Genomic DNA, 21,624 nt, shown 5'->3' on the forward strand with positions numbered 1-21,624 from the left:
AAAAACAAAAAATTAGCCAGATGTGGTGGCACACACTTGTAATCCCAGCTACTCAGGAGGCTGAGGCAGGAGAATCGCTTGAACCGGGGAGGCGAAGGTTGCAGTGAGCCAAGATCGCTCCATTGCACTCCAGCTTGGACAACAAGAGCAAAACTCTATCTCAAAAGAAGAAAAGAGAGAGTTAGAGAACTTTTTTGTTTTTTAGTTCTGTTTTTTAGAAAAATGAGTTCTCTTCCTTTGTCCCTGCTTGTTGGTCTTTTCTCTCTACCTCCCAAATGGTTTTGAGGATTAAAGTAAACAGTATATTCCTAATTGTGCCAATGCTTACTTCTTCTTTCTGTACCTCCATCTCACAGCAAGTACAAAAGTGAGGACAGACATGAGCAAAGGAGATAGATTCCTAAATTCAGATTTCCTTTTAACACACCAAGGTCATTCTCTGATTAGCTTTTTGGTAAAAGTGCTTAGAAAGCTGAACTACTACGTGGTAGTAATGAAGATCAACCTTAGTGACCCTTAATATATAAGAAAGCTTTGAGACTGTCACTGGGGGTATTTTAGACTAAATGAAAGATAAATCTGTTTGCTTTACAAAGCTAATTCAAACAGTATGTGGCAGATGGGACAGCATTAAAGATTCTTCTAATGATCATTAATTAGGATAGGCACCTCAAGAAGTATATGGCCTCTCAAGGACTACTTCTCATTGATATTTAGAATTAATTTGGTTAGAAGTAACAATGTAATTTTTAAAACACAGTGGTTTATTTTTTTTCTGGAGACAGAGTTTCACTCTTGTTGCCCAGGCTAGAGTGCAATGGCGTGATCTCAGCTCACAGCAACTTCCACCTCCCGGGTTAAAGTGATTCTCCTGCTTCAGCATCCCAAGTAGCTGGGATTACAGGCATCCGCAACCATGCCCGGCTAATTTTTTATATTTTTAGTAGAGACAGGGTTTCACCATGTTGGCCAGGTTGCTCTCAAACTCCTGACCTCATGTGATTCCCCTGCCTCAGCCTCCCAAAGTGCTGGGATTACAGGCGTGAGCTACTGTGCCTGGCCAAAAAATACAGATCTTTAAAGTCAGTAGTGGATTAATACTTTGGATATATATAGTAATGGAATCATTAGGGGATTTGGTAATAAAAACATTTTTACCCAAGAATACGTACAGTACTCTACTTAAGAATAAGAAACTAGGAAGTCTGAGAGTGATTCTGGAACTAAGTGACTGTGGAAAATAAGTAAGCCAAGGTTTCACTGAAGACAGTTTTTCCTTAAAGGCCATTTACTCACCCAAAAACAGTCAGGGCCACATGTTTAGTAATGAAATAAAGGCATTCTTTGACACATAGGAGATATTTTCCTCATACTTTGGAGTGTAGAAATGTGTGTGCCAATAGCAACAGCTAGTAAAAGGGCTAAAGAATGTTATATGTTAGCTGGATGTGGTGGCACATGCCTGTAGTCCCAGCTACTTGGGAGGCTGAGGTGGGAGGATTGCTAGAGCCCAGGAGGTGGAGGTCGCAGTGAGCCGAGATCATGCCACTGCACTCCAGCCTAGGTGACAGAACAAGAAAAAAACATATAATTTAGGAGATACTACAATCTGTTGAGTATAAACTTTGAAAAATTGTGTAAAAGTCAAGTGAAAACATTGGTATTTCCAAAGTTTAGTATACCAATACTATAGCTCACCTGCTATAGTATATTGCCTGAGTTTCTGAGTTTCTGTCCCTGTCTCACTTCTCTGTTCCTCCTTTATCTCCCAAATACTTGACTCCTTGTGCTTAACTCCTTGTCTCAGAGTCTACTTCTGGGGGGAGGCCAAATGAAGATAGGCTATCATTGTTTTCTGTAAAATTTCCTGTCATCCGATATGGCAGCTTGCATCCTCATGGTGTCATTTTACAAGATGTTCCTCTATAGCCAATGTTTCTTATACACCAGTTTCTTGGGCTTGATTAAATTGAGATAATGTTCAAATTGGTTGTTGTTAAGAATATTTACAAGTGGTGCTTTCTGTTTCGTATTGCATCCCATCAAGAAGCAGAATACTTGGTTGTCCCACTTTTAGTGATGTTAAAAGATTGTTCAGTAACATTGTGGATACATTCATTCTGCACTAAAATTAATTCAAAGCTTCATGAAAACCCAGGCAAAAACAGAGTACTGACATACAAGTAATCTCATGGTTTAATGCCCAGCAGTTATCTTCTTTAGAGAATATATAATGACTTTGCAGGAACTATGGATGACTTTTAAATTAAAATATTTGAATGAGAGAACCTTCTTTCTCTCTTTTATTTTTAATGTGAAAATGAAGTTTGTAAGATTAATGTAACCATGTACAAATTATGTTTTTCACAGTGTCTAGCATGTTGACACTGTGATGACTCAGTGAAATATTTGTGGAAGGAGTGAGTGAACAAAAGATGTATGTACCAACATGTATGTAGATTCTCTTAAGGTAACTTTCTCTCATCAAGTTTCCTGGGTAAGAATTACAGTGCAGCACAAAGTAGAATGGTCACAATTCTCATCTTGACTTTTCTTCCAATTCCCATGCTTTGTTAGTACTGCCATTGCTAGAAGTTTGAGTTTTAGAAGAGCAAAATGTGGTGATTTTAAGAGAATAATTTTTTTCCGCACATTGAGAAGTTCACCCCCAGCTCTGAAAAACTTTTTATAACAAAAATATACTCTTTGAAGGTCAGAGAAAAATACATTGTCTGTTCTAGGTAAATTAGTTAATCTCATTTTTAAATACGCTGAAGAACGAAACACAGATAACATTAGTTTTTAATGGAAATTCATGCATGATCAAATAACTAAAATTCAAGAAAAAGTATGAATTGCAACAAATTTTGTTTCTTTTTATTTGTCCATGATTGTTTTTACTGGCAGAATTAGAGATTAAGGATTTGTATTATCTATATTTGAACTTTTTGGGGGTATGGAATTTGTTTTCTCAAACATTTCTGCACCATATTTTGACTTATTTAACGAAGAAATCTTATAATTCTTTTTTTTTTATTTGAACTGGGTAATTCATACTATTAGAAATAAATATATCTATTTTGAGATGGAGTCTCACTCTGTCACCCAGGCTGGAGTGCACTGGCTCAATCTCAGCTCACTGCAACCTCCATTTCCTGGGTTCAAGTGATTTTCCTGCCTCAGCTTTCCAAGTAGGGAGAGACAGCCTTAGTAAATATCTTTGTACCTATATAATTATTAATGTCTGAAAGTAGTTTTGTAGAGTATTCTAAGAAATGGATTTGCACAGTAAGTAGAGCAGGCGCTTACAAATATATATACAGTACATATAAATGCTTCGTTTCTTTTTTCTTTTTTTTGGTTGTTTGGTTTTTTTTTTTTTTTTTTTTAATTGATCATTCTTGGGTGTTTCTCGCAGAGGGGGATTTGGCAGGGTCATAGGACAATAATGGAGGGAGGGTCAGCAGATAAACAAGTGAACAAAGGTCTCTGGTTTTCCTAGGCAGAGGACCCTGCGGCCTTCTGCAGTGTTTGTGTCCCTGGGTACATGAGATTAGGGAGTGGTGATGACTCTTAAGGAGCATGCTGCCTTCAAGCATCTGTTTAACAAAGCACATCTTCCACCGCCCTTAATCCATTTAACCCTGAGTGGACACAGCACATGTTTCAGAGAGCACAGGGTTGGGGGTAAGGTCACAGATCCACAGGATCCCACCGCAGAAGAATTTTTCTTAGTACAGAACAAAATGAAAAGACTCCCATGTCTACTTCTTTCTACACAGACACGGCAACCATCCGATTTCTCAATCTTTTCCCCACCTTTCCCCCCTTTCTATTCCACAAAACCGCCATTGTCATCATGGCCCGTTCTCAATGAGCTGTTGGGTACACCTCCCAGGAGGGGTGGTGGCTGGGCAGAGGGGCTCCTCACTTCCCAGTAGGGGCGGCCGGGCAGAGGCGCCCCTCACCTCCTGGATGGGGCGGCTGGCCGGGCCGGGGGCTGACCCCCCACCTCCCTCCCGGACGGGGCGGCTGGCCGGGCGGGGGGCTGACCCCCCCACCTCCCTCCCGGACGGGGCGGCTGGCCGGGCAGAGGGGCTCCTCACTTCCCAGTAGGGGCGGCCGGGCAGAGGCGCCCCTCACCTCCCGGACGGGGCGGCTGGCCGGGCGGGGGGTTGACTCCCCCACCTCCCTCCCGGATGGGGCGGCTGGCTGGGTGGGGGGCTGACCCCCCCACCTCCCTCCCGGACGGGGCAGCTGGCCGGGCGGGGGGCTGACCCCCCCACCTCCCTCCCTGATGGGGCGGCTGGCCGGGCGGGGCGCTGACCCTCCCACCTCCCTCCCGGACAGGGTGGCTGGCCGGGCAGAGGGGCTCCTCACTTCCCAGTAGGGGCGGCCGGGCAGAGGCGCCCCTCACCTCCCGGACGGGGCGGCTGGCCGGGCGGGGGGTTGACTCCCCCACCTCCCTCCCGGATGGGGCGGCTGGCCGGGCAGGGGGCTGACCCCCCCCACCTCCCTCCCGGACGGGGCAGCTGGCCGGGCAGGGGGCTGACCCCCCCACCTCCCTCCCGGATGGGGCGGCTGGCCGGGCGGGGGGCTGACCCCCCCACCTCCCTCCCGGACGGGGCGGCTGGCCGGGCAGAGGGGCTCCTCACTTCCCAGTAGGGGTGGCCGGGCAGAGGCGCCCCTCACCTCCCGTACGGGGCGGCTGGCCGGGTGCGGGGCTGACCCCCCCCACCTCCCTCCCGGACAGGGCGGCTGGCCGGGCGGGGGGCTGACTCCCCCACCTCCCTCCCGGACGGGGCGGCTGGCCGGGCGGGGGGCTGACCCCCCCACCTCCCTCCCGGACGGGGCGGCTGGCCTGGCAGGGGCTGACCCCCACCTCCCTCCCGGACGGGGTGGCTGCCGGGCGGAGACGCTCCTCACTTCCCAGACGGAGTGGTTGCCGGGCGGAGGGGCTCCTCAATTCTCAGGCGGGGTGGCTGCCGGGCGGAGGGGCTCCTCACTTCTCAGACGGGGTGGTTGCCGGGCAGAGAGTCTCCTCACTTCTCAGACGGGGTGGCCGGGCAGAGACGCTCCTCACCTCCCAGACGGGGCGGCGGGGCAGAGACGCTCCCCACATCTCAGACGATGGGCGGCCGGGCAGAGACGCTCCTCACTTCCCAGATGGGATGGTGGCCGGGAAGAGGCGCTCCTCACTTCCTAGATGGGATGGCGGCCGGGCAGAGATGCTCCTCACTTTCCAGACTGGGCAGCCAGGCAGAGGGGCTCCTCAACTCCCAGACGATGGGCGGCCAGGCAGAGACGCTCCTCACTTCCCAGACAGGGTGGTGGCCGGGCAGAGGCTGCAATCTCAGCACTTTGGGAGGCCAAGGCAGGTGGCTGGGAGGTGGAGGTTGTGGCGAGCCGAGATCACGCCACTGCACTCCAGCCTGGGCACCATTGAGCACTGAGTGAACCAGACTCCGTCTGCAATCCCGGCACCTCGGGAGGCCGAGGCTGGCGGATCACTCGCGGTTAGGAGCTGGAGACCAGCCCGGCCAACACAGCGAAACCCCGTCTCCACCAAAAAAATACGAAAACCAGTCAGGCGCGGCGGCGCGCGCCTGCAATCGCAGGCATTTGGCAGGCTGAGGCAGGAGAATCAGGCAGGGAGGTTGCAGTGAGCCAAGATGGCAGCAGTACAGTCCAGCTTCGGCTCGGCATCAGAGGGAGACCGTGGAAAGAGAGGGAGAGGGAGACCGTGGGGAGAGGGAGAGGGAGCCATGGAAAGAGAGGGAGAGGGAGAGGGAGCCATGGAAAGAGAGGGAGAGGGAGACCGTGGGGAGAGGGAGAGGGAGAGGGAGAGGGGTTGTTTGGTTTTTTTAGAGACAGGCTCTCACTCTGTCCAGAAATCTTATAATTCTTCTAGTGTTTCTTTATAAATGCAGATTGGTTCTCACATGACCAAGATGGGTTGCACTGATGCTATAGGAAGGTTGTACTACTGAACAATTTAAGGGTTAAAGTGGCTTCCCAGTGTTATTTTATACTTAGTCCTATTTTCCCCTCTCTTTGAACTTCTAGTTCATTATAGTGCTTCTGGGAATGTGAATAGTGTGAGATGTGCCTTGATTGATACCCAACTTCAAGGCCCTTATAGTTCCTGTCAGCCTCAGCTTCCTTTCTCCAGGGACATTTCAACATCTCCTGCTCCTTGAAGCCAACTGGAAACCTTTATACTTCTCTTATCTGCCAGCTTAATGCGAAACTGAAAGCAAGAGTGGACTGATTGGAGTCAGGGAAGTGGTCCCCAGGGAGGAGAAGCAGCCTAGGTCTCAGGGCATTGGGACTTCAGATGGTAGGCTGACTTGTCAATCTAGATTAGAAATGGAAGATAACTGTTGCCTGGTACATTGCTTGTTTTTTGCTATAGGAGAGACATAGTTTGTAAAGAAAGGGCTCTGAGAATCTCCCAACAGAAAGGCAAGTCAATGAAAGATTTAGCAAAAATACACTAAGCTATTACAGCAGAATGCCTAGCAGATGTACTGCCAACTGAGAACAGTAATGCCACAGGGAAAGAAACATCCCTTATTGAAGCTTCTATTTTATGACAGTGATTTCATGCAGAAATATCTGTTTAAGCTATTTTTTTTGAGCAGAAGACAGTATACTTTAAAAAATTAACATCTATGTACATCTCTGATAGGTTACAGATTCATTCTACATTTTTCTAAAAGCACAGCAATTTGCATGTCAATGCATTGTCACAGATGAGTCTTACTTGTACTTGTGTTCATATTTGAGGATCAAAAACATTGTACAGAGTTTAAAATGAATTTACACACTTGCTCCTAGAGTAAAAAAAATTGCTTTCCAAAACAGTATTCCTGAACTTTAGTGTGCATAGGAATCAACTGGGCATCTTACTGAAGTGGAGCTTCTCATTCAGTGGGTCTGGAGTGGGACCTAGTATTCTCTATTTCTCACAAGCTCCTAGGTGATACCAGCGTGGCAGTTTCAGAGACCACACTTTAAATATCAAGGTTTTAAGATATTGAGCTTTAAATAAACAAACTCACAAGAAATACTTCTTGTTTTCTAAACTCATTTACTAAGATATTCTAAGAAAACACTTGACGCCTAGCTAATGCGTCTATGAATTAGAAATCTTATTAACAGGAGTAATGTTTGATAACCTCTTTTACCTGATGTTTTATTAGCCTCTAGTCCTGAAAGTCTCAAATCATTTATTTTCATGACTGAATTAAAAACCTTAAATTATAGCACTGTACAAGAAATGTTGAATTTTTATCCACTAATGTAATATAACTCTTCTTCTGTTTTGTGGTAATTTATGGATGATTTGCTTTATTCCACCACGCAGCTTTATTAGGGTATAATTGACAAAAATTGTGTATATTTATGATGTACAATGAGATATTTTGATATATGTATACATTGTTAAATGATTACATGAAGCTAATTACCATATCTGTCACCTCACATACTTTTTTTTTTTGTTGTGAGAATATTATAGACTCTCTTAGGAATTTTCAAGTATATAGTACAGTCACGCATGGCATGATGATGGGGATATGTTCTGAGAAATGTGTCATCAGGCAATTTTGTCATTGTGCAAACGTCATAGAATATACTTACACAAACCTAGATGGTATAGCCTACTACACATCTGGGCTATATGGAATAGCCTATTACTCTTAGGCTACTTGTATAGTATGTTAATGTACTGAATATTGTAGGTAATTGTAATACAATGGTATTTGTGTATCTAAACGTAGAAAAGACACAGTAAAAATATAGTATAAAAGATAAAAAGTTATACACATGTATAGGGCACTTAACATGAATGAAACTTGCAGGACTGGAAGTTGCTCTGGGTGAGTCAGTGAGTGATGAGTGAATGAGAAGGCCTAGGTTATTACTGTACCTTACTGTAGCCTTTATAAACACAGTAAACTTATGCAATACTAAACGTATTTTAAAATATCTTTTTTCTTTAATACTAAATTAACTAGCTTACTGTAACTTTTTAACTGTATAAACGTTTGACTCTTTTGTTATAATATGGAGGTTAAAATACCAACATGTTACATAGCTGTACAAAAACATCTTTCTTTATAACCTCATTCTGTTTGCTTTTTTAATTAAAATATTTTTTTCTTTTTAGCTTTTTTGTTGAAAACCAAGACAAAAATACACACATTAGCCTAGACCTACACAGGGTCAGGATTATCAAGACATCAAGAGGCTCCAGGAATTTTTCAGCTTCATTATAATCTTATGGGACCACTGTCATATATGTAGCCTCTCATTAACCAAAACATTTTTATGCAGTGTGACTGTATGTGCTGAAGTGTCTGGAAATCGTACCAAAGAACAGCTGGGGGGAACCAACTGTTAAGTAGTGATGTAGAGGGGTTTCTGCAATAGGTGGGAAGATCCTTTGTGAGATTCCTTCTAAGTCTGTGGATCATCACCAAGTGGTGTGCTTTTTGCTATTATATAATTAAAACCAAATTATAGTATAGACTTTATTTTTATTTGATAACCTCAGTTTCCTCAAACATGTTAAAATGTTTGTTCGCAATTTCAATTTCTGGACCTTTTCCTCCTACTTCTCATATCCAATATTGTCTCTCTAAATTCTTAGTGTGTTAACATCATCTACCTATTCATCCATCTAATCATTCATTTAGTACATGTTTCTTGTGTACAAACAGGGTACAGTGATCTGTGGGATACAAAATTGAATAAGGTGGTCTCTACTTTCAAGGTACTCCCCGTCTGTTGGAGGAAGTAAGACACCAGCGCAAATAACTAATTTAAGGATAGAATTAATTTGTTTCTTAAAGACAGGATAATATGTTAACACCCTATAGAAAGTGCTCTTGGTGTTCAGAGCAGGGAGAGATATAAATTTTTAATAACCATCTAATGGAAGAAAACATTCTTTCCTTGCTGAAGAAGCTCCTGCTATTGAAAGCTAGCCTTTCACTTTTATGTCTTTTAAATGAATTTGGGTATGGTATTTGCCATTTTACTGGTATGCCTTTTTATATGAGATCCCATCACTAGGCTGAAATGTTGTAATAGTTGGTACAGTAAATGCATGGAGGAGTTATCTAATGAATTATGAGAGATGATTAAAGATGCCACTCTGCTCTGCTTTCTTGGCAAGAAAATGAGCTAATAAACTGGAGAGAATGACCAAGTTGTAAAATACTTCCTAAGTTCATATCTGTATATTTGTATATGTTGTCTAAATATTTCATCATTAGAGACTATATTCTTCATGACTATTAAGATCTATGAAAATTTCCATATAAGTTTTTATTTTGTTTTTAATGTAAATTTAAAAGTTTTATTCAAGTCTAAATTGAAAACAAAAATTAATGATCCCTATCAAAAGCTTTATGGTCTGGAGTCATACTTTATTTTACTTAAGCACTATAGCATTTGACACATGAAGATGTTTTCCCGGGAGAATCTTGTTGCTGCCCAGGGCTGACAGGAAAAAAAACAATTTGTCCGACTAGTGGAGCTTACTAACAGTTCAAATAAACAACTCGTCTTTCCCTTCATACTGCATATTAATAGAAATGTTAATGATAAGCTAACAGGAAACTGCCTCCTTTACACCCTACAGGGAGCAGAGATTACTGGGTCAGAGAGTTTTCTTGCTTTGGGCCCTCTTAACAAACACAACTGTTAGCAAAATACCAATCTTATCACTTGCATATTTATTAGCACAGTATTTTTAAAGTAATAGTTATCTATTTAATACAGCCAAATTGATCATTGCCTCATTTTTGCCATTACTTAGCATGTAAATATTTTTGCCATGTAAGTATTTCAAGGTAAAATCAATTTCCCTCTCTCTCTTTTTTTTTTTTTTTTTTTTTTTTTTTTTTTTTTTTTTTTTTTTTTTGGTGAGACAGGGTCCTGTTCTGTCATCCAGGCTGGAGTGCAGTGGCACAATCATAGCTCACTGCAAACTCGAACTTCTGGGTTCAAGTGATCCAGTGGCCTCAGCCTCCCCAGTAGCTAGGACTACAGGCATGTGCCACCATGCCTGGCTAATTTTTTAAGTTTTTTGTAGAGACAGGGTCTTGCTATGTTGCCTAGGCTGGTCTTAAACTTCTGGCCTCAAGGGGTCCTCCTGCCTTGGCCTCCCAAAGTGCTGGGATTAATAGGCATGAGTCACTGTGCCCAGCTAGTAAAAAGCTATTAACTTTAGATTTTAAACATATATTCTCTCTACATATTTTGATAGATGATAATTAACTCTTCAAAAATATTTCAGAATAACCAAAAGAGTGGATTTGGAGTGTTCCCAACACAAAGAAATGATAGATGTTTGAGTGATGGCTATCCCACTTACCCAGATTTGAGGTAGCACACACCATGCCGTATGCATTTGTGCCCTCAGTACCTAGTAGACACTGTAAATATTATTGAATTATTTAATGACTTGACTTCAATAATGCCAACTTCATTGTTCTATGATAATATTTTTCTGCCTTCTTAAGTTTTTCTTTAGCACACAGGTGTAAAATCTTGCTATTACCAATATTATTGGGTTCCACAGTTATCTAGAACTGGTCAGATACTTATGAAGCCAGGATCTGTTATTAAGACATTGATAATGTAGAGTAGAAAAGATTTCTTACCCATCTCTAGGTTCATATCTGAGACTCCTGTAATAAAAGGTAGATTAACAAGAGAAAAGCATACAAATTTATTTAATATAAGTTTTACATGACATGGGAGCCTTCAGAAATTACAACCCAAAGAAGTGGGAAAAACTTTATTTTTATTCATAGGTTGATGTACAGACATACGACTGGACAAAGGGGGTATGATCTAATAGTAATAAACTGGGGAAACTGTTAGTTTAGATTCTTCTTGGTATCTCTGTGTCCGCAGAGATTGGGATATTCCTTTTCTCAGGGTCTAGAGGATACGTCTCTTAGCGAGGTCTTAAGACCTACTTTAGAGTAATGTCAGAGAATTATTTTATGACCTGTTTTAGGGAAGAAGGGCAGGAGAAGGTCAGGGAGACCTTTTTGCTTCTGCTATTTCCTCAAATGCCAATGTGCCATATTTTGGAGTAATGTGTTCTAAACCCCATCAATAGTAACTAATGACTAATGAGGGAAGTCTGATCTTTCTAGTTAATGTTTGAGGCACTGAAAATAATGAAATTAGTTTTATAAGTCAAATATTTGGAGATTTGCAATTATTTAGCCTACTTTTAGGAGAGTATAATTTATTGGTTGCTAACAGACATGATAGTTATTGGCTACACCGTTAATGGTAATTTAAAAATAAGACTTAGTGTTATCCTTAGGCCTTTCCTAAGAACAGAATAAATATATATATATTTCTATATATTTCTATAAATATATATATTTCTATATATTTCTATAAATATATATATTTCTATATATTTCTATAAATATATATATTTCTATATATTTCTATAAATATATATATTTCTATATATTTCTATAAATATATATATTTCTATATATTTCTATAAATATATATATTTCTATATATTTCTATAAATATATATATTTCTATATATTTCTATAAATATATATATTTCTATATATTTCTATAAATATATATATCTATATATTTCTATAAATATATATATTTATATATATTTCTATAAATATATATATATTTATATATATTTCTATAAATATATATTTATATATATTTCTATAAATATATATTTATATATATTTCTATAAATATATATTTATATATATTTCTATAAATATATATTTATATATATTTCTATAAATATATATTTATATATATTTCTATAAATATATATTTATATATATTTCTATAAATATATATTTATATATATTTCTATAAATATATATATTTATATATATTTCTATAAATATATATTTATATATATTTCTATAAATATATATATTTATATATATTTCTATAAATATATATATTTATATATATTTCTATAAATATATATATTTATATATATTTCTATAAATATATATATTTATATATATTTCTATAAATATATATATTTATATATATTTCTATAAATATATATTTATATATATATAAATATATACATTTCTATAAATGTATACGTTTCTATAAATGTATACGTTTCTATAAATGTATACGTTTCTATAAATATATACGTTTCTATAAATATATACGTTTCTATAAATATATACGTTTCTATAAATATATACGTTTCTAGAAATATATACGTTTCTAGAAATATATACGTTTCTAGAAATATATACGTTTCTATAAATATATATTTATATATATTTTATAAATATTTATATATATATATTTATTTATATATTTTGAGACGGAGTCTTACTCTGTTGCCCAGGCTGGAGTGCAGTGGTGCAATCTCAGCTCACTGCAACCTCCACCTCCTGGGTTCAAGTGATTCTCCTGCCTCAGCCTCCCGAGCAGCTGGGACTATGGGCACCCGCCACCATGCCCAGCTAATTTTTGTATTTTTAGTAGAGACAGGGTTTCACCATGTTGGCCAGGATGGTCTCGATCTTTTGACCTCATTGTGATCTGCCCGCCTTGGCCTCTCAAAGTGCTGGGATTACAGGCATGAGCCACCATGCCCAGCCCAGAAATATTTTTAAAAATTAGTTGGGCTTATGTATATACTAGCATCATTGTATCTCTTTATAGCATTTAGATTGAATTGTTGGTGAATTATAAAAGTTTTGAGTCTGTCATAAGTGCTGAAGTATTCAGGAAATGGATGGGCAAAGGAATAGTCTTCAGCACTTTGATCAGAGCCTGACATTAGTTGTCATTCAGTAAAAAGCAATGATTTAGTAAGTGAATTTCCATACACAAACTCTATTTCAAACAAAAAACTCTTTAGGCAGCAAACACCAAGTCATTAAAGTTGGAAACTAAAAATAAAATACACTAAATTTTACTTTTTAAAATAAGTAAACATTTGCTAGTTTAGTTTAAAATTTTATATTTTCTTTGTTTTGTAGATGGGAGGCTAAGATTTTCTTTGATAAACTTGAACTTTGGATTTCAGGTTCATTAAAGTGCAAAAACATTCTTATTTTCTTTTTAATAGCCTCTCATGTAACACATTGTTGTCACCAATAAGTGAAAATTATACCGGAAGGGCTTTTGGTTTACAACTTGCAAAAGTCTTTCTTGCATTCTTCATTATTTTCTTCTGTCTTAGAAACATGGCAGGATAGAATCAGCAGACTTAGCTTTGGTTTTTATGTTTATACTTTAAACACTGATAATCTCACAAATTTTTTCTTGTGGTGCTATAAAGTTCTTGAAAGTGTTAATTTGAAAAGATATGTATATTCCCAGTTTTCCTAATTCCTTAGAAGCTATTTTGTATATTTGCAAGTATAGAAAGTTTTATTTGACCAATTTCTAGGTTTGAGAAGCTAATATTTCTCCTATTTCATTTATCTAGTAAAAGATTAGACTAGATAATAAAGATTCAATTCAATTGATGTATAATTTTCTAAGGAACAAGTGGAATCACACATTTATTTTTAGACTTTTCGCTTTTACGTATTTGTCTTTTGTGGACACATTTATTAATTTCTCATTTTTTAAATTTTCAGGTAACTTGGGTTTTTACTCCTGTAACAACTGAAATAACAAGTCTTGATACAGAGAATATAGATGAAATTTTAAGTAAGTACCTCAATATTTTTAAAGTGTACTCTTTCTTCTCTATAGAGAGTTAGTTTATATATACAAAAAAAAAAACCCAATAAAATCTCAGTTAGCTAGCACAGATGAAGAGCTGGCATTCTGATTAATTCCATGACTTTCTGAATTATCAAAGCACTTTTGGTTACTTTTAGTCTTTTTTATTTATTTAACTTGATATAGATACCATTCTTAACAATTCACGAAATGTTTTGATAAGCCTACTTAGAGACCAATAGTTCTCACTGTGCAGAACTAAATGTTAATGACCTTAGGACACAGCCTAGACTTTTTTTTCTTTTTTCCCTTTAATTAGATCACCTATTCTGATCTCTTTTATTGTTATTGGTCCAGTTAAGCTCAGTACTTTTTTTATTTTTTATTTTAGAGAAAGGGTCTTGCTTTGTCACCCAGACTGGAGTGCAGTGGCATGATAATATTATAGCTCACTTCAGCCTTGACCACCTCCTGGGCTCAAGCAATCCTCTTTCCTCAACCTTCCAAGTTAGCTAGGACTACAGGTGTGCTCCACTGCACGTAGCTAATTTTAAATTTTTCTTGTAGAGACATGGTCTTGCTATGTTGCCCAGGCTGGTCTTGAATTCCTGACCTCAAGCAGTCCTCTCATCTTGGCCTCCCAAAGTGCTGGGTTTACAGGCATGAACCACCACATTTGGCCTAATAAGTTTTTTACTGAATGGTTTGTTTGCTGACAATGTGGTTGTGGATATAATTAACTTGAGAGAAACCATTTCTTGTTTTTTAAAAATAGTAAAGGAAAGGTGAAGATGTGGTTGATAGAAAATCGTAACTTAGGAGCTTTAAGAAAATGTACAGTGTGCATAAATGATTTCTTTTTTTAATCCTCCATCTGACACATATAATAGAGGCAAAAGGAGTTACAACATTCATTGAGTGTAATATATTATGTTCCTGGAACTTTAAATGCTAAAAGTCTATTCCTGTCTTATGGAGTCTCTTTAGAGGAGTGGTTCCATAAACTTTAGCATGTATCAGAACCACCTGGAACACTTATTAATATCTATACTGCTAGGAAACTGCTAGACCCCTACCTAAAGATTTGCATTTCTTAAGGATTTACATTTCTGTGAGTTCCCAGGTGATGTTGGTGTTTCTGGTCCAGGAACCACAGTTTGTGAACCACTGCTTTAGAGCGAATAAGCAAGTATATAAAAAGTAACTTGAAGGTAAAAAGGGAAGAAAGGAATTGAAACTCACATGTCATTCTCACTTCTGTCATCTTTCAAATTCTAGAATATCTTTGTGTTTTATTTTCATGAGTGCTTGAGGACTTTACGTTTCTCTGAATTAGGGATAGGCAAAAAGCACTACATCTTTCTCATGTCTTTACATCTTGATATGCAAATGATGCTGTTATTTTTGTAGGGGGGAATAACTTAAATGGATAGGAATTAAAAAACTGGCGTCTTGTGCAACACTATTAGTTGTAGATTACTTGTTGCAACTAGGTGGTATATGTGAGGTTTAAAAATAACTTAGTTATACAGGTCTTTTCTGTGATGTGGGATTTTATTTGCAGAACTAATTCTCAGTTATTCATGAATATGGAAGATCAAAAAATAAAATACAGATCATTCCACTTTACTTTTTATGATAGTAGCTTACTTGCCTTATCTGGACTTTATTTCACATTTGCTTTAAATTCATTTAAGATGCAACGAAGGAAGCCCGGTGTGATGGCTCATGCCTGTAATCCCAGCACTTTGGAAGGTTAAGGTGGGAAGTTGCTTGAGGCCAGGAGTTCGAGACCAGCCTGGGCAATATAACCAGATCCTGTCTCTACAAAAAAATACAAAAATTAGCCAGGTGTGGTGGTGTTTGCCTGTAGTCCTAGCTACTTGGGAGGGTGAAGTGGGAGGATCACGTCAACCCAGGAGTTTGAGGCTGCACTGGGTTTTGATCATGTCACTGCACTCTAGCCTGGGCAACAGAGTGAGACCCAGTCTCCATAAAATAAAAGATACAGTGAACTTATAAAGATAAAGCATACAGAGAAAAGAGACAAAGTTTCCCATAAATTATATAAGCTGTCCATGACTCTAGGTTTCTGAGTGAGAGATAATAGTTACTGTGTTTTTTTAAGTGGACCCTTATATTGGACAAAGATCATAATGAAACTGTACCTTTAATTATGTCAAAATTATTACAAATATCTTATTTGGTTTTGTCTTTCAATTTCAGACAATGCTGATGTTGCTTTAGTAAATTTTTATGCTGACTGGTAAGTAATCTTATTGTTTGGGTTTGGGTTTGTTTTTACTTGCTAAAGGTTAATTTTTCTTTGCTAGAAAGGGGAAGGGAAGGCTTTTTCTATTTCAAGACAGTATTCCGTACATAAAGTCAATTAAGTTTCATCCACAAGGGAAGTAGTTTAATTTGGTAAGGATTTCTGTTTTAAGAAAGAAATAGAGCTGATTCTGTTATCTTATATCTTAAAACAAGTAACATATAACTCAAATATGACTCTCTCCACCCCCGACTCAAAGGGAACACATATTGCAATTCCGTATTTGTCCTGACTGTGGAAGAAGGGTAGTGTTTATAAGTCATGATTTGGCTATGTCAAGTTTAGAAGGAAAAATAATGTTGACGTTTTTAAATTTATAGAATCTGCTGCCTCTGTCTTTTGTGTTTATACAGTACCCTATGTACCACTTTCTTTTTCTTACTAAATGTTTTGTCTTTTCTTGTTTGTGCCCTAGCAAACAAACTTTGAGGGCAGAGATAATGGCATACTCAGTATTCCCAGCATCTAGAACAACATGGTATATAGTAGATGTTACAGAATATGGCATGGAGATAGGAAGAAGGGAGATTCAGCTGGAAAGATTCTGAAACACAAGGGAGATTTAGCTGGAAAGATTCAGCATAGTCTTTATCCCTAGACACTCTGTATCTTATCTGACCCTTTAAGGCTTACCACCTACTAGCTGTCACTACCGTACTCCAGGCCACAGTCCTGTCATTTACTTAAAATTCATGCTACAGTCTCCTCATTTCTTTTCTGTGCCTCTAGTCTTACGTATCTCCATTCTGTTCTCTACAATGTAAGCCAGAGTTATCTTTCTTACAGTGTAAATAAGATTAGTTTATACCCCTTCTTAAAGCCCTTAAAATGTTTACATTACCTTTGGGTTAAAGTTTAAATCCTTTACTTTGACCCAGAAGGCCCCTTATGAACTGGTCTCTTATTCCCTCTGTAGCTGTTATGTCTGGCCTCTCTCCACTTCCACATTCTGCTCCAATTATACTAAACTTCTTTCAATTCCTATAAAATTCTGTATTTCATCACTGGACTGTGAGGCATGATATTTCCCCTGCCTGGATGGATCATTCTTCTGTCGCCCACTTCTTTACTTAGTTAAGTTCTAATCTTTCAAGTCTTAGATTAGATGCCATTTTCTTCAGGTTATCTTCCTGGATCAATACACCTACCCCTACTCTTGACTCTGATTAGGAGCCCTTCTGTTATTTCCGGTAACACCCATACTTACCCAATCATAACACTTGTAGGCTATAATCCTAGTTGGTGACTCTCTGCTACATTGTTTGCTCTGTGAGAATACATACCATAGTTTTATTTTCAACTTTAATCCCCAAGCACTTTGCTTAAAATGTGGCTGATAAGTACATAATGTCTACTGAATGAATGTATATATGGTATGATTATTTAAAGAACTTTAGTAAAAAGTTGAAGATACACAGAGAAAATGCTGTTTATAAAATATGTCTCAAAGGTAGCATTTTTCAAAGTAAATTAGGGTTGTCAAGATGTATTAATAGCCAAAAAATTTGGTAGAAGATTATGTAGTCCAATCTGCACAGCAAAAGAAACTACCATCAGAGTGAACAGGCAACCTACAACATGGGAGAAAATTTTCGCAACCTACTCATCTGACAAAGGGCTAATATCCAGAATCTACAATGAACTCAAACAAATTTACAAGAAAAAAACAAACAACCCCATCAAAAAGTGGGCGAAGGACATGAACAGACACTTCTCAAAAGAAGACATTTATGCAGCCAAAAAACACATGAAAAAATGCTCATCATCACTGGCCATCAGAGAAATGCAAATCAAAACCACTATGAGATATCATCTCACACCAGTTAGAATGGCAATCATTAAAAAGTCAGGAAACAACAGGTGCTGGAGAGGATGTGGAGAAATAGGAACACTTTTACACTGTTGGTGGGACTGTAAACTAGTTCAACCATTGTGGAAGTCAGTGTGGCAATTCCTCAGGGATCTAGAACTAGAAATACCATTTGACCCAGCCATCCCATTACTGGGTATATACCCAAATGACTATAAATCATGCTGCTATAAAGACACATGCACACGTATGTTTATTGCGGCATTATTCACAATAGCAAAGACTTGGAACCAACCCAAATGTCCAACAATGATAGACTGGATTAAGAAAATGTGGCACATATACACCATGGAATACTATGCAGCCATAAAAAATGATGAGTTCATGTCCTTTGTAGGGACATGGATGAAATTGGAAATCATCATTCTCAGTAAACTATCGCAAGAACGAGAAACCAAACACCGCATATTCTCACTCATAGGTGGGAATTGAACAGTGAGATCACATGGACACATGAAGGGGAATATCACACTCTGGGGACTGTGGTGGGGTGGGGGCAGGGGGGAGGGATAGCATTGGGAGATATACCTAATGCTAGATGATGAGTTAGTGGGTGCAGCGCACCAGCATGGCACATGTATACATATGTAACTAACCTGCACAATGTGCACATGTACCCTAAAACTTAAAGTACAATAAAAAAAAAAAGAAAAAATAAAAATAAAAATAAAATAAAATAAGAAAACTGAGATCCAGGGGATTGAAGTACTTTCCCAAGGTTACCCAACTAGATGATGTCTGAAGAAAAACTAGAACGACTTTCTCCTGACTGAGAGATTTTGTGTGTTGCAAGAAAGAGTAATAGAATGTGCTGCTGATCTTTTGAAAAAACTGAATTGGAAACATGGACTGAGTTATTTGGGAAAACATTACCTAAAGAATACCTTAAGTTGTTGATGAATTAATACTCTTTTATATGGCTGAAAAAGCTTGGGTAATTGGCTGTAAGACATAGACTTAATACTATGTGGCCTCAAAGTCTAGACTCTGAGTTCATTCTGGAAGTTATGGATGTGGCACAGTTTAATAATTCTGTAATAGAGGTGCTTAAAAATACTGCAGCTCCTTGAGTAATACTGTAGTAGGTGGTTAATAATGCTGTTTTGTGCCAGACTATTTTTTTTAAATTACCTAATATTTATGGGAACATAGTAGGTATATATATTTATGGGGCACATGAGATATTTTGATAGAGGTGTACACAGTAGGATAATCACATGGCTGGGCACAGTGGCTCACGCCTGTAATCCCAGCACTTTGGAAGGCCGAGGCGGGCAGGTCACCTGAGGTCAGGAGTTCCAGACTAGCCTGACGAACATGGTGAAACCCCGTCTTTACTAAAAATACAAAAAATTAGCCGGACGTGGCGGGCACCTGTAATCCCAGCTACTTGGGAGGCTGAGGCAGGAGAATTGCTTGAAGCCAGCAGGCGGAGGTTGCGGTGAGCTGAGATCACACTGTTGCACTCCAGCCTGAGTGACAGAGCGAGACTCCGTCTCAAACAAAAACAAAAACAAACAAAAAAACACACATCAGGGTAAATGGAGTATTCATCAATTCAAGGATTCATCATTTTTGTTACAAACATTCCAGTTTTACTCTTTTAGTTATTTAAAAATGTACAATACATTTCTGTTTAGTCATCCTACTAGATCTTACTCATTCTAACTATATTTTTGTACTTATTAACCATCCCCATCCAGACTCTTTACATAGGTTTTTTTTTAATGCTCAGAACTACTCTGTAGGTAGGTATTATAATTTCCTTTTAGGTTGAGGAATTGAGGCTCAGAAAGGTCATATGGCTAGTAAGTGGTGGAACTGGGATTTAAATTCAGGTATGCCTAACTGCAAAGCTTATTTTTTTCTCTAACTAGATCATATTAGTAAGTGCCCTCAAAATATCTCTGCAAAGACTTATCTATTTGGTAGGTTTGTTAAGGATTGATTTAAGCACTAGATTGAAGATTAGGTTTAGATGACCCTTAGGTCCTTTTAATAGATCCATTGCTTTTGTGATGTTCCTTTTATAAATGTAACATTTCCATGTGTATGGATACACATGTATGAAGGTACAGTAATTATGGAATTGAACTTTTATTTCATTTTCCCTTTTCATCTTTTGGTACAGGTTGAGTATCCCTTATCTGAAATACTTGAGACCAGAAGTGTTTCAGTTTTTGGATTTTTTCAGATTTGGTAATGTTTGCCTTATACTTACTGGTTCAACATCCCTAACCCCAAAAATACGAAATCCAAAATGCTTCAATGTGCATTTCCTTTGAGCATCTTGTCAGTGCTCAAACAGTTTTAGATTTTGAAGCATTTTGAATTTTTAGATTAGGGGCATTCAACCTGTATTAAGACAGGTCCTATTTTAAACATGAACCATGCTTAAATACTTAATGAGTGGCAAACTGGACAATCTAGAGAAAAGAAGCCCTTGATGTGTTTTTTTACGTCGCCCTTAAGCCATAAAGAGGCTTGCCCGCTCTTTCTTCACTAGGTCAGATCTAAATTTTTCAAGAAACCATTAATCAGCCCCTACTCCTTGCCTCCCTTGCCCTCCAGCTACCTTATTTTCAGCAAACTGTAAGAACCCACAAACCTGCGGTCCTAGCCGCTCCAGTTCCTCCATTCTATCAATTTATTCATTTAATACATATATTGAATGTTTATTAGAATACATAGTCAAATAAGACACGGTCCATGATGTCCACAGACCCCATCCTCTTATCCCTGATGGGAGAGATTTAAGAATGCTAAAAGAGGAAAGAGCCACTTGAAAGCAAGAGATTGAAGATACAGATGTGTCTCCTTGATATATTCTAGGACATCTCCTTAGGAAGTCAGGTGAGTGGGCTAGAAGAGATATATATATATATACAAGAAGAAATAGGGAGGAAGTATAATGTTTGCATCCTTTCACAGGCTTTCCAATATTTTTATTGTATTAAAGCTAATATGTATGAACTAATTACATGTGGATTAAACTGTTCACTGACATCATTTAAGTAAATTTGGTGGAAAAGGGCTCTGGAAGCAACAGTAGCAATTGTAGTTTGTTTACATATTCTTAATACTTCTTCCATAAGAGAATGGCCATTCTAACCCAGCTGGTTGCTAATTCTGATTCTTCCCCTTCTTATTGGGTCCCTTTAATTACCTAGAACATAGTCATCCATGACATGATGTTTAGGTCAATGACAGAAGTCCCATATATAATACCGTATTTTTACTGTAACTTTTCTGTGTTTAGATACCTGCTATTGTGTTACAGTTGCCTACAGTATTTAGTATATTAACATGTGGTACAGGTTTGTAGCCTAGGAGCAGTAGGAGGCTGTATACCCTATAGTGTAGGTGCATGCTAGGCTATACCGTCTAGGTTTGTGTAAGTATACTTTATGATGTTCACGTAATGAAGAAATCGCCTAATGGTGTATTTCTGAGTGTATCCCTGTCGTTAAACACCACATGACTGTATTTGTGAAATGTTTGGCTTGATTAAGGGACAGTTAGAAGTAACAAGTTTGTAGAATATTGTGGGGGTTTGTGCCTTGTGTTTAAAGTAAAAGAAAAAAGAAAATATAGACAGGAAGTCTTGGTTAGGAATTTAAGATATTTGCTTCTGGACTTACTGTATTTAGTATGTTTACAGATATAAAAGCCCATTTTATCAAGGGGTAAA

General features: G+C 38.3%; 1 protein-coding gene across 1 annotated transcript in view; it reads left to right on the forward strand.

Moving 5' to 3' along the window:
• ERP44 (endoplasmic reticulum protein 44) overlaps window positions 1–21,624 on the forward strand; it is a 119,674-nt gene that overhangs the window by 26,474 nt on the left and 71,576 nt on the right. Inside the window, exons 2-3 of the mRNA XM_003820636.4 lie at window positions 13,644–13,716; window positions 15,958–15,997. Of these exons, the coding sequence (XP_003820684.1) occupies window positions 13,644–13,716; window positions 15,958–15,997 (113 nt within the window). The remainder of the gene's footprint in view (window positions 1–13,643; window positions 13,717–15,957; window positions 15,998–21,624) is intronic.

Source organism: Pan paniscus, chromosome 11 (assembly GCF_029289425.2).
Source record: "Pan paniscus chromosome 11, NHGRI_mPanPan1-v2.0_pri, whole genome shotgun sequence".
NCBI lineage: Eukaryota > Metazoa > Chordata > Mammalia > Primates > Hominidae > Pan > Pan paniscus.